The 15,226-nt window shown below is 38.6% G+C and overlaps 1 protein-coding gene across 1 annotated transcript in view; it reads left to right on the top strand.

Annotated features, from left to right (window-relative positions):
* Window positions 1-15,226, top strand: part of LVRN (laeverin) — a 202,497-nt gene that overhangs the window by 102,718 nt on the left and 84,553 nt on the right. Inside the window, exons 2-3 of the mRNA XM_089684834.1 lie at window positions 490-632; window positions 3,624-3,763. Of these exons, the coding sequence (XP_089540960.1) occupies window positions 490-632; window positions 3,624-3,763 (283 nt within the window). The remainder of the gene's footprint in view (window positions 1-489; window positions 633-3,623; window positions 3,764-15,226) is intronic.

Here is a 15,226-nt window from a genome sequence, read left to right as displayed (position 1 = left end):
AGTCCCCCCTGTGTCAATTCACTTACCTTTGCTCCGCGCGTTCCTCTCGCCGTGTTCCCGCGCCGTTCCGGTGTAGCATGAAAATCTGTCTCCTATGAGGATCTGTCCCCCTCGACGTATCAGCTTATTTTACATCGTAGAACATGGATACATAAGTGCATGTTGTATTCATGGATACTCATACCTCAATACATCTGAATAAAATAAAAATAGATAAGTATTGCTATAATAAATTAATGATATATATCAATTCACAGGTGAAGGAGCACATAATAGGACAAATAATCCATTGCCTTGTCCTCACAATGAGTGTGCCCATATGCTTATTGTCTATGTTGATTTCGTCTGGTTTACTTTTTAGTTTTCATGTTTTTTTTCTACTCTGGGGTCTGTGTATTGATGACATATATAGCAGAGGTCCTACAAACAAACAAGGCTTGAGAACCCCTCATCCTAGTCTGTTAACTGCTTCTCATTTTCTGTCTGCAGAACCCTTGTGGGATCGGAGCTGGAGCCATCATCTGCCAGGATGGTTTACCCGTGCTTTGATGAACCAGCATTGAAAGCAACCTTTAAAACTAGGATTGTCCACAATTCCAGTTATGTGGCCCTCTCTAATATGCCAGCTATAGGTAGGTAAATGTAACTTTTTTGTCTGACTTTACAGTGCCTTGCAAAAGTATTCATACCCAATTTTCAACATTTTGTCATGTTACAACCAAAAACGTATATGTATTGTATTGGGATTTTATGTGATAGACCAACACAAATTGGCACATAATTGTGAAGTGGAAGGAAAAGGATAAATGGTTTTCAAAATTTTGTACAAATAGATATCTTTAAAGTGTGGCGTGCATTTGTATTCAGCCCTCGAGTCAATACTTTGTAGAACCACCTTTGGCTGCAATTACAGCTGCAAGTCTGTTTTGGGGATGTCTCTACCAGCTTTGCACATTTAGAGAGGGAAATGTTTGCCCATTCTTCTTTGCAAAATAGCTCAAGCTCTGTCAGATTGAACAGATAGTGTCTGTGAACAGCAATTTTCAGGTCTTGCCACAGATTCTCAATTGGATTTAGGTCTGGACTTCGACTGGGCCATTCTAACACATGAATATGTTTTGACCTAAACTATTCCATTGTAGCTCTGGCTGTATGTTTAGGGTCATTGTCCTGCTGGAAGGTGAACACTTTTGAGATATCTATTTGTAAAAAATTTTGAAAACCATTTATCATTTTCCTTCCACTTCACAATTATGTGCCACTTTGTGTTGGTCTATCACATAAAATCCCAATAAAATACATGTACGTATTTGGATGTAACATGGCAAAATGTGGAATATTTTTTTAAGGCACTAAACGTGGCCAATGGTACAAAACCAAAGAATTTCTCGGTTCAAGTACTTGAACCATGGGTGCTGATGGCTATCCAAGTTCATTCTGCAGAAGCAAAGAAAAGAGCCACCACACACCACATACATTACAAACATCCACATTCATTGTATATCTTCCACAAATACCACACCTTCTAACCACTCCCCTAATGCATTTCACCCAATCAGGGCTTAGTTATTGAGATAGTTACAGAAATCAGTACAACTAAGCCCTGATTGGGTAAAATGCATGAGGGGGTGGTCACCCCTCATGCATTTCACCCAATCAGGACTTAGTCATAGTGATTTCTGCAGAAAAAAGAACAATACACAACAATGGAACAAACCTTCAAAAATGTTAATATGTTCCCAAAAGTGAATTTATCCTTTAAACTTCCTATTCCATTCAAAAACACTTGATTTCCTCATGGATTGTTCACCATAAGCCTGTTGAAAAATTAAAGTTTAATTTGCTCAAAGGTTAATTGGTTATGTTAATTTAATTTACAATTTGGTGTTAATAAAATCCCACCCTTCTTCTGGTCCACAAATTATTTTGAAAGATTTGAACAGTATGTGCATTATTTTAAAATCTTAACAGATTAATCAGCCTAGTTGCTGCAACTATTTAAGGAATGTACAATCAGAGGGGCAGGAGATTAATTCAAATTACTCAGAGTGCTGCATAAGTAAAAGAGGTCATGGTGTCAATCGGTATGAACAATCAGCAATGTAAATTGCCCATGTACAGTACAGTCATATGCTTTCCTCAGTTCCTCAGTAATTTAAAGTGGAACTAAAGTTGAAAAATATAAAAAAAAACAAAAAACAGACAGATTCTTTATTGTAGAAGAGACATGTAATGTCCCTTCTGCAATAAAATACATTTACCTGCCTGTTCGCAATCCCCTGTAGAATATACACATTCCGGCACACAGCCTGTATGCTGGGATGACTGTACTCATGCGCATGTCCAAGATTGACATCATTCAACCCTGGCCAATCAGGACGGCTGAAGTCTGGTATCCGGATGCCAGTGCTGGCGATTGACCTTGCAGACATTTGAACAGTTGGAACTAAGATAAGTATTTTATCTTTGGTTCCGGTTTAACACAAAATAAGGCTCTCTAATTTAAGCATGTGATTGTAATTTTCAAATTTCATTGGACTCATGATTCCGTCACTTACCTAAGCAGATTTCACAATTGATAGGATCCACCATGTACCCAACCCTCCGTCCTTCCAAAGGAAATTCCTAGGGATGTCATGCTTCGGATCCACTTCTTCCAAGTAACTGAGTAACTCCTATCGACAACTGAACACATTGCCAGAGCAAGCAACAAAGTGTCATTGGACTCAATGGAAAAAATAATTGTCACTTCAAAAAACAAGTGTACTTATCCTGGAGTGTTAGTTTGTGAATTGAGCCTCTTTGGTATACAAGGATTCTTAGTAATGTAATATTACCTGACCAGTGGAACAATCCCCACTTCCCAAAACTATTTCTGCAGATATGCAAAAATTAATTAAAATCAGGAAAAAAAATTTAAAATGCATGTGTGCAGTTATCACAATATTAGGAAAACAGATTTTTTTCTAATTTAACAGTAAACCCAATAAAAACCTCATATGTATGTCCCTAAATAAGATTTATTATTAATGCATTAGTAAATTAGGATGTAATAAGACATGCTAATTAGTCAAGGGGCTATTGTTAACTGGCACATGCTGATGCTGCAAAATTTGGCCTGGATATCTAGCCATTGATGGTGCAAAAGGGTTAGGAAATTATTTCTGATAGGTTTGTATGAGTTAGTGCATGTTGTATATCTTTACATTAGTAACCCCTTCTCACCGCCTCCTCCTGGCCCTAGAGGCTCTAAATGCTAGGAGACGGAAGCGGGCATTCTGATTATGTGGCCGCTGATTGGCATTCACAGTGGTCATAGGATCGGAAACCTCCGGATTGCAAGTATGCATTGCAAGTATGGAGCCTTGCCGGTTACTGTGCTGGGAGAGTGTTCTCAGCACTGGAAAATGTTTACAAAGGGACCCATATATGCGGCCTCTGTGCGTTAAAGCACACCTGTTGCATATATGTGTAACTCTGGTAGGAAATGGTTAAATATTCCCATTGCTTTATATCTTACTGTATGAACTGTACGAACATGTGGGATGTGTGTATTTCTGTTCTGTGTCAAATGTGTGTTTGTTTGAATATTTCTGTAGTAAATGGAATTCCTTTTCCTGCAGCTATGTTCGAAAGGGAGGATGAAAATGGAACTAAATGGATGGTTACCACATTTAACACTACTCTGAAAATGTCAACCTATATCACTGCATTTGTGGTATGTGACTTTGATTACGTGAATATGACGGAAAGGGGCAGTGAGGTAAGTCTAATCTTTTTAAAGAATAATAAACCCAACATTTCATATTCCTGATATGTGCCTGCTGTACCATTAACTTGTATGAAAAAGTATCCTGTTCTCTGTGTATTGATCCCTATGTGTGAAATCCTTGATGTTCTTGCAAGTCTCTCTGCTTTCCTATTAAGATCTGACCACACTAGGTATGAGAGCACAGTGTGGTCAGTTTTATGGCTGTGTTGGGAGCTAATCCAATGATCAGGTGTGTGCTGATATGTCCCCCCCCCTCAGCAAAGCCATTCACTGAGAAGATCAGCGTGCTGTTGTTTCTCCTCTCTGAGCTCCTTATGCAGCAGAGAACGTAGGGTGTGTGTGATCACTTAAAATAGGAGACAAAATATATTTATAATGTTTTTTATATCTATACACACATTTTGCCAGGCACCCCAATGCACTTAGTGAGTAGGCGGCATGTATTTTATCACACAGCAACACACAGATGTAAACAATACACGCATTGAAGAAAATAGTACAGGTTCTTTAACACAGCACACCTTAACACACAGAAATGTGTGGAGGAACAGTGTGAACAAGCCCCCATTGTCCCCTCATGGAGTACAACAAATTATTCATTCATTTTTCCAAGAGTACATATAGAAGTTTAGTGACCTAATACTATGCATTGCTGAGTAGATATTCCCTATTGCACCTGTTCAAGTTAAAGTGATTGTAACAGCTTAGGTTTTATTTTTAAAAAATAACAAACATGTCATATTTACCTGTTCTGTATAATTGGTTTACACAGAGCAGACCCAATTTCTTTCTCTGGTCCCCCACCAGCGTCTTGGCAAATCACCAAGTCGAGTGCCCCCATAGCAAGCCACTTGCTATGGGGGCACCTGTGTGTGTGCTTGCTCCTAAGCCGACTCTGTGTATCTCTTCACACTGGCTGTGATTGACAGCAGTGGGAGCCAAGCAAAGTAAAGAAAAGAAGACAGAAGAATCATGAAGTGTGGTGTCATGTCAGTAAAATGGGCATTTGGATAGGTTTTAGATTTTTTTTTATAGTAGCAGATATTATGTCATAGAGATTTCAGTCCGGACCAAATCTAACATTCCTCTTGTACATGTAATAAACTGAATTTTTGTGCTAGAATACTACGTAGAACCCCCAAACAATATTTTTTTTTAACCAAGGTCCTAGAGGATAAAATGGTGTGTGTTGCATATTTTTATGTAACATGATTCTTGTGCAGCTTTTTTCAACCGCAATTTTTTTAAAAAAATACACTTTAATGAATTTTTAATGCACAAAGGCACAATATAATTCCCAATTGTTTAGTAAAATGTAAAAGATGATGTTACACCAAGTAAATAAATACCAAACTTGTTATACTTTAAAATTGCGCACACCTGTGGAATGGTGCCAGACTACGATACCTTAAAAATCTTCATAGGCAACACTTTGGGCAAAAGCCTTTATAGGTTACCATTTTGGAGTTACAAAGGAGGTCTGGCACTAATATTATTTCCCTCTCTGTGATGTTTATGCCGATACCTCACCTGTGGGGTACGATCGCCGTTTACTTATGTGTGTGGGACCTACGTGCACATTCACATTTGGTTTTTTTTTTATTTATTTTGGTAATGTATTTTATTTAAAAAAACACTATATCCTATTTTTTTTAAATCTCTTTTATTGCTATCAGAAGGGATGTACAACATTCCTTGTGATAGCATGGGCCATAGCAGGTCTTCTTTATGGAGTGATCTGGGGTCTATTAGGCCCCAGATCACTCCTCTACCCGCCAAAGCATTTGATCAAACCAAGATTTGTTTGATCAGATGCTTATTTAAGCCAGTAACAGCTTCTTTACAAGAGGCTGAAACCAGAGGTGATAAAATCCTTGTCGCTTCCGGTTTCTGACATCACAAAGTGGGAGGAATAACATCAGTTCCTCTCACTGTGTCCCAGGAACGGGATTCCACCAGTTGCATCCTCCCTGATTGCACGGGAGAGCCTAGTGAAGGTGGTGACTGCAGGGGGTGAGACCCCCTTCCACCACCTGTGAAAGTAATATAGCAGCAAATAGGATTACTTGTACATTGAAGGGAATCGCTGCCACTAAAAAATGATATCTCGATCATGGCTGCAGGTGCAGTGATGACTGTGATATCACCCTACTTATCCATTGACATACCAGTACACCTAGGATTGCCACCTTATGCCTTTAAAACCAAACATGTATTAATTACACAGGCTCTGGGGCTAATTTAATGCAGATAAGGCACTAAGTGAGTTTAATTACCACTTGCCTTCCAGAGGATTTACCCCCCTTCCTGACCAGGTCATTTATTGTGATACAGCGCTGCATTACTTTAACTGACAATTGCGCAGCCATGTAATATGTGTATAAATGACATTTATTCCACACAAATAGAGCTTTCTTTTAATGGTATTTGATCACCTGTGTGTTTTTGTGCTATAAACAAAAAAAGACCGACAATTTTGCAAAAAAAAATATATTTTTGACTTTTTGCTATAAAACATATCCAGCAAAAAAATTTAAAAAATAAAATGTCTTCATAAATTTAGGCCAAAATGTATTCTGTTACATGTCTTTGCTAAAAAAAATCCCAATACGTGTAAATTAATTGGTTTACGTGAAAGGTATAGCATCTACAAATGGTGGTATATATACTGGAATTTTTATGTTTTTTTTTTTTTTTTACTAGTACTGGCGGCGATCAGCGACTTATTGTGGGACTGCAGCGGGCATTCTGACACTAAGGGGGGCTGACTAACTGCCACTGACATCCCAATGACGCTAATACAGTGATCAGTGCTATTAAAAAGCACTGACACTGTACTATTGGCACTGGGCAGGAAGGGATTAACATCTGGTGCAATCAAAGGGTTCACAGAGTGCTGTGTGTGTTTTACTATGTAGACAAGCTGCTTTGTATTGCTCTGCCGTGCAGAGCAATATAAAGCAGCCCGTTCGTGCCTAAAGGGGAGAGATCTGTGTTATTTACATACAGACCTCTCCCCTATCAGCTATGCCGACAATCACCGAGTCCCGGCCCAGAACTGGCGCCCTCGATAGTAGCCAACCAGAGGTACGGGCAGCCAGATACACAGATGGTCTGCAGGACTGTGGCATTACACCCACGTTCTGCTGATCTTGGGTGCAATACTTTACAGGTCCCTAACAAAAAAAATTATACTTGCATATTTTTTTACCTGCAAAAACGTGTATTTATCATTTTTTTTTTGTAAAAGTGAACTTATCCTTTAACACAATGCATATTAATGCGTGACACAGAGCACATTAACAAGTGTGCATCAACAAAATACACAGAAATGCCAAAGTGTGAATGGACCCTTAATGTTAGGGCTCCACTGGTGATTTTAGTCACTTGTCAGCAAGAGGTAACTCCTTACTGACAACTGTATCTTTTGACATGCCATTTTTGCAGTTCAGGCATTTGTCAGTAAAGAGTTAAATCTGTTGCTTGCGGAATATTTAAATCACCTGTGAAGCCCACCGCTCCAGTGGAGCCATGCTAATTCTAGTTATAGGCTGCAATGAAGGCTCTGGCGGCACACCTGCTGTGCACACACTTTGCTGAACACAGGCGCGTGCAGGTGCATAGCACGTAAACGTATTCTGTCAGCTATTTTAAACCTTTAAAATTGAAAGTCCTACCTAAAAAGCATGCACCAAGGTATCAGCTATTACCTTTATTAGCCACTGTGCACCTTCATGATTTAGTTTCATTGTAATACAACTACTTTGACTTCAAAGTGTAAACTCTCTGCCTCCCTGCACTTTGTTCAGTAAGCCAAAAATGTGGTCAAAAGTCAGGGAAACAACCCCTATAAGAGCGTAAGACTTTTGGCTCAGTCACAAATGCCTGCACACTAAAGTAATCCATTTTAATAAGCAGGCTGATCCTTGTTCTGTGCCGGCAGTGGGGAGTGATGCCTTTATTTTTATTATTATTATTATTATTATACAGGATTTATATAGCACCAACAGTTTGTGCAGCACTTTACAATATAAAGGGTGACAGTGCCATTACAATACAATAAACAATCAAGAGGATTAAGTGGTCCCTGCTCATAAGAGCTTACAATCTAATAGGGTGGGGCAAGTGGTACAAAATGTTATAACTGTGGCGGATGAGCTGTTGAAGGCGTGATAGGTTTCCCTAAAGAGATGGGTTTTCAGGGATCGCCTAAAGGCAGCCAGAGTAGGAGATAGCCAGACAGATTGAGGCAGAGAGTTCCAGAGGATGGGAGAGGCTCTGATGAAGTCCTGGAGACGATCATAGGAGGAGGAGACAAGGGATCTCGAGGTAAGAAGATCATGAGAGGAGCGTAGAGGATGGTTTGGGTGATATTTGGAGACAAGACTGGTGATGTAGCTTGGGGTGGAGTTTTGAATGGCTTTGCATGTTGTTAGTATTTTGAATTTAATTCACTGGGCAATTGGAATTAGTGGAAGGACTGGCAGAGAGGGGTGGCTGACACTGAGCAGTTGGTAAGGTAGATTTCCTTGGCAGCAGCATCCATGAAAGACTGAAGAGGGGATAGCCTATGGAGAGGTATGGCAATGAGAAGGGAGTTGCAACAGTCAAGGTGAGAGAAAACAAGGTAGTGAACGAGTAGCTTGTTGGTTTCATTAGTTAAAAAAGGGCGAATTTTAGAGATGTTACGGAGGTGAAGTCTTCAACTATGCAAGGCAATAGTTACCCTTTTTTTTTCAAACTTTATTAAAATGTCAAAGTGACATTTCGTTCATGCCTATTGCAGCTAAACTGCTTTGCAGTAGTCGCTGCTGACATCAGATGAGCTCTAGTGCATGGGAATGCAGGCCGCACATACTCCCTCCCCTGAATACTAATATTTATAAATAAATAATGACACAATACGATTTCTTGGCATAAATGTTGGCCGCAAAACTTTTATTGGTGTAATTAAATTAATACTCAAATAATATATAATCTCTTTAAAATGTTCTTATTAATTTCATATACTACTGAACGTTAACATCCAAAAATGAATTGCTCAGTCATTAAGGACTTGAGCATAGCATGAATAAAAGACAACACAAGCCCCACTAGCCGTACTCGTATTAACAAGCCCGGCCCACCATCAACGCAAGTTTGTAATCCCACATTAAAAATATCCAGTCCTATGTCCGATAAGTGGACATATTCCGACTGGTAAAGACCACTAAATCCGCCTTCCAGATCCACATGTCGATAAGAAAAACCATTAATGGCATACATTTTTCCATTGACTTATTCAACCTTCTCCTAATCTTCTATAATGCTTTAAATTGTGCGTATAACAACTATAACAAATGTGGAACTATTTCGGAAAAAATTAATGTAGTATTCGGGGCTACTAACATGAAGCAGTTTAAATCCCGCTTTAGCACCAGGTAAGACGCTTCCAGGAGATTTTGAAGCACTTCATGCTTCCTTCCACAGACGAGCTTTATGGGGATGCTGACTTCATTTTCAAGCAGGACTTGGCACCTGCCCACACTGCCAAAAGCACCAAAACCTGGTTCAATGATTGTGGGATTACTGTGCTTGATTGGCCAGCAAACTCGCCTGACCTGAACCCCATAGAGAATCTATGGGGCATTGCCAAGAGAAAGATGAGAGACATGAGACCGAACAATGCAGAAGAGCTGAAGGCCGCTATTGAAGCATCCTGGTCTTCCATAACACCTCAGCAGTGTCACAGGCTGATAACTTCCATGCCACGCCACATTGAGACAGTAATTGCTGCAATAGGGGCCCAAACCAAGTACTGAGTACATATGCATGCTTATACTTTTCAGAGGTCCGATATTGTTCTATGTACAATCCTTGTTTTATTGATTGCATGTAATATTCTAATTTTCTGAGATTGTGGATTTGGGGTTTTCGTGAGCTGTAAGCCATAGTCATCACAATTATGAAAAATCACGGCTTGAACTATCTTGCTTTGTATGTAATGAGTCTATCTCATATATTCGTTTCACCTTTTAAGTTGCATTACTGAAATATATGAACTTATGCACGATATTCTAATTTTTCGAGTTTCACTTGTAAACCCCCAATAAACTTGAAAATGCTCTGGATCCAAGGACAAGTTAGTAGAATAACAGTGTTGAGCTACTCTTTTTCTTGCCCAAAATACAAAAGAATGTCCAACTATTCACACGCATCTCTTACTACCTGAAATTCAAATAGAAAGGTCAGGTCTGATATATAACTGAAAACGTTTTGATTCCCATCTACCAAGTTGTTTATCGTTTCATCAAGGCCCATTCTAGCAGCTTCTATAGCTGCACCTATTCTGAATGAATGAGAGGTAAATCTTAGATGCTGTAAACCTGTTAGTCTAAGGAACTTTGTAAATACAGAACTAAATTGGTATTTCGTAAAGGGGGGATGAATCAGAATGAATTAAAAATAAGCCGTTACTTTCCGGTCTCACCGACCAATCATTTTTAACTGTCTCTAAAGGGCATGTGCTGTGATCTTTAAAAGCATATAAACTAATCCATCTGCCTCTACTAAATTTGTCTGTTTTTATTTAGGAATAAACAGTCGCACTCCATTGTCAAAAAGTACCACATGGTCAACTGCCAGCCCTTGGCTGGAAACTTTATACCTCGGTAATGACTCAGATATTCGTAATGCTCCAAAGAATGCTAGAACAAAGGAAACTTTGAATAACAATGCTTCATAATTTGAAAAACATACGCTAGTAGTAGCTACACCTATGTTTTTTAAAATGGGGATTGACAGAGGTCTACGACTATCTTGTCATATGGGCTTTTTTTTTACCCCTTACGGGCCTGCTGAACCATAAAATAACTGGTACATGGGGTTTGAGTGTTAAACTTTAGAAAAAATTATACTAATAATTTTATTATATGGCTATATGAATATTCTAATTGCATTAAATAACACAAAAAAAGACAGAATAGCAGTTTCAGAAGGAGAATCAAATTGGAAACCAAATTCTCTAGAGAATTCTTTCCACTTATACCATGCAACCAAATACTCAGTCCATGCACTGTGAGCTAAGGAACTTTTAATAGAATCAGATATTACTGTCAAATCCATCTCCACAGGTGATCCGGACAAGTAACGCCTTCTTGATCTGCATTGGGTAGTAGTTGACAAAATCTTGACATCTGTAATCAACATAACGCATCTGCAATTTGATTCTCCTTTCCTGGAACATATTTAGCCTTAATCCATATGTTAAAATGCAAACATAAGAAAACCAAGTGTCTTATAAATTTAATGACATATAACGATTTTGAAGATAAGCAAATCACCGCATAAATTACCGCTTTATTGTCTGAATGTATGATAATCCTTTTGTTTCTAACATTTTCCCTCCACATTTCCAAAGCTACAACTAACGGGACCAATTCTAATAATACAATGTTTTTTGTGGCTTTTTTAATTATCCACTCGATAGGCCACATACCACAGCACCAGTGTGTTTGCCATATTGCTGCAAATCCTTTTGAACCCGTTGAATCTGTGAACAGTTCCAAAGCTATTGCCCTAACAATGTCTTCTCGAAAAAATACGTACCATTGAGTTCGTCAAGAAAGTGAAACCACACACTAAGATCTTCCTTGAGATCCTGTGTTAAACAAATATGTGAAAATGGGGATTTTAATTCAGCTGTACCTAAATACAAACGACGTGAAAAAATTCTACCAACTGACATAATTCTACACGCATATGTTAACAGGCCAAGCAAAGACTGTAGCTCTTTTAACAATACTTTCTTTTGATGCAAAAAACATGTTATTAGGGATTTTAATCTCTCTATTTTTTCCCTTGGTAATTGAAACTCCCTTATGACCTTATTGATGTGTATTCCTAAAAAGTAGATCTCCGAAGATGGTAAACAGTTTTTTCATTTGCTAATGGGACACCAAAATGTTGTGTAATGTTTTAAGAATAACTGAAGCAAGTCCTCGCAGATTGGTGAGTTGGCTGGACCTATAAATAAAAATAAATAAAAAATTGTCCAAATAGTGTATAATGCCATCTATTTTTGATTCAAAATGAACCACCCATTGTAAAAATGTTGCAAAGGCTTCAAAATAAACACATGACAATGATCAGCCCACGGGCAAGAACATATCGTAATAGAAATTACCTTCAAAATAAATGCCTAACAAACTCATAGGCATTTACTACATGATTAAAAAACACCCATGTTTGGATTGATTGAATTACTCTGTCAGTAGATGAATAATTCTATATACCTTTCTATTTATATTGCTCATGTACTTAAGTTCTTTATTCTTTTTCTCTCTTCTCTTTCTCTTTACCTTACATGATTGTACTTTCTGACATGCACATTTCAGTTGTGCCTTGTTTCTGTTTTATATACTGTTTGAAGCTGTAATGCTACTTTACAGTCTATAAAATCGTTTGTAAACAAAAAAAAATGCCTAATGAATTAAAAGACCAAGGAGAAATTGGTAATAAACGAAATGCCGCTTTTATATCCACTTTTGCCATTAACGCTCCCTGACCGAATCTTTTAATTTTTTCTATAGCTCCTTCGAAAGAACAATATGAAATAGATGAAAATTCATCCGCTATTTCATCATTTAATGATGAACCTTTGGGCAATGATAGATGATGTATTAAATGATAAGAGTTAGGTTCTTTCTTTGGAATAATACCAGTGGAGATATAGGCAAGGGAGGGAAGGAAAAGGGCAAGCCATGCGGCCTTCTTTAATTTCTTTTCCCTTACTATATCTGAAAAATTTTTAAGCAATTTTAAATTTGGAACTGTCTCACTACCTTCCCCGTTTTTAAAACCATCAATAAGGAAATTAGCTTTCTCCTTGTCTGGGTACAAATGCAGCCATCAAAGCATTTTTGCTAAATTCACAGGAGTGTGTGCTTTTATGAAAATGTTCTCTTGATGGGTGTTGTGAATTGTTATTTCTTTTATAACATTTAAGTACCTGTGCTGTATGAGCATTCATGTTTATATTTGCATGAGGCAGCCCATTTGCATTGGCTTTCATTATAGGCATAACAAGAACCTCTTTTATATGGTGACATAAAAGATGAGGATTGTGGTTTAGGAACTGTTTGATTCTGTGGTACCATCAAATTTAACCACAACCCTACATCCTTCATTCCCCATTTTAAAGAAGGGTCTATTGTAAATTTTTGCCTATATGACTTGTCATAGAAAAAACATCCGAATCCTCAGAAATTCTTATATGCTTCCAGTATATGTTCAAGATGCTGGAAAAGTCCACTGCAGAATTCCGGATGTTTTTCTCCTAATACACTAACAAATGTTGAAAAGGCGTGTAACCAGTTATTAAATGATCTTGCAACTGGTTTACATCTCTCATCTTCTAATTTATCATCTGCTTTTTTATCTATTTTTATAAGAAATTATTTTGCTGATGGTATTAAGGACAATATATCAATGTATTCTCCTTTCCAAATTTTTTCTTTAATTTGCGTTGTTAAATGAAAACCTAATGGCGAAACTTCGCAAGGCATAACTTCTTTGACACAGGTTTCTGGAATCAAATTGCTACTATTATTAAAATTAGGTCCAACCACAACCACAGATTCTTTCTTTAATACTGTAGGCACAGCACTCCTGTTATTTGTAGATGCATTAGACCAAACATTAGCATATACAGAATTATAATCTTTTTCTATATTAGACTCATAACTATTAGCATGTGTATCTAAATTATTACCTGCTATACTGTTAGCCAGTATGGAAAATGAATCCATAAATTTAAGTAATAATTGATGCAGCTCACCATTTCCACTATGAGCCCTTATTTCCTCATTAATCTCAGGTGCTGACCTCTGTGACTCTCTGATGCCCCCGTTGGCCAACGAGGGAATAGTCTGCCCAGGTTCAGCCTTCACACCTGCTTTTTTTTTATTATTATTATTATACAGGATTTATATAGTGCCCACAGTTTGCTCAGCACTTTACAATATAAACAGAGACAATACAGCAACAATACAGTCCAATACAATAGGGTTAGGAGGGCCCTGCTCCTTGGAGCTTACAATCTAAGAGGGAGGGGCTGGTGGTACAAAAGGTAATAATTGTGGGGGATGGACTGGTAGGAGGAATAGAAGATTCCATTATTAGCTGAAGGCTGAAGATCATGGTGCTGCTTCTCCGGCACTGTGATCTCTTACTGATTGTGACTTTTGCCTGGCAAAACTGTTCTCCATACTGTGAGGTGCCAAAATGGACTCCGCTTCCTGCCTATTCCCTGCACGCCTGCACCCTTCTCTGGCTGGCGATGGCGAGTAGTGTCTCCTCCTCTTTGTTCTCATACTCGACTTGCCACCAATTCTACTTCTGCCGACCCTAGCTGCTCCTCCTCTTGACCTGGGGGTGTTCCTTCTCTTTCTCGTGGCAGATGACACTGAAGCCGCAGGCCCTGTAGCTAGTTCTGCCTCTTCGCCGGTTCCTTTCAGGTGAGTCACCTGATTCGCTCCCTTCTTCTTCTATGTCTTGACCTTGGCGATCTTCTTTCTCTGCCAGGTCCAAGCAGTGCGGAAGCCATTTGTCCCCGCCGTTGCTTCCCGTCCGCTCCAGGACTCAGTGCATCATGGTCTTCATGGTCAGTGAGCTCAGCAAAGTATTATAGCTCAGTAGAGCTCACTGAGAAGCACTGACCAACTGGCGAAATGCCTCCTCAGGCAGTTACTTATATAATAAGCCCCTAATTCTAGAACTTTCCACAGGCCATGTTGGGTACTTTTCTTCCCGCTCAAACTACTGCAGTTTCTTAAAGGGGCACTAACCTATAATTTCCGTTTCCCTGAGGTGAATAATAAAACCTTTTAACAATCCTATAATCAAATAGAAGGAGAGGTGGCCGCATGCCCATGCAAACGGCACATATTTATCATTACTGCACAACACATCATACCCGTTATGGTGTGCATGTGACACACAGAAATTGTTTACTATGTGGCCTTGAAGAAACTGTCGTGATCTGCTGAGCAAAAATGCCAGTCACTGCATATAGTGTGAAGGGGCCCCTAATTATGATCAATCTCAGTTTATTAAAGCTTTTCAGAAACTGTACAAAAAAATCAACTGACATATAAACAATACAATGGTAGGGGATACAACAGAAAGGTACTAAGGAAGGGCGAGGGAAGGGGTGGAGAAGAAGGGTAAGAGAACATGAGGCAATAATAAACAATAACAGTCTGGCACTACATAGCTCCAATTGCAGAGCTCCTAATTAGAGAGGCACACTTAATAAATATACAGGATATTTACTCTTATGAAGGACTAGTTTTAGTAAGCAAGCTATATACAATTTTGGTAAAATGTACTTTAGGCTGACAAACAGCTATATAGACTTTGGAGCTGCTTATACAATCCATTCTATGTATTTCCAAGTCAGGTAGCCATCATTCA

This window comes from Staurois parvus, unplaced genomic scaffold (assembly GCF_062004578.1).
Source record: "Staurois parvus isolate SC_StPar_1 unplaced genomic scaffold, SC_StPar_1.0 ptg000358l, whole genome shotgun sequence".
In the NCBI taxonomy this organism is placed as follows: domain Eukaryota; kingdom Metazoa; phylum Chordata; class Amphibia; order Anura; family Ranidae; genus Staurois; species Staurois parvus.
The sequence above is the reverse complement of the archived record's forward strand: the minus strand, read 5'-3'. Positions and strand labels throughout refer to the sequence as shown.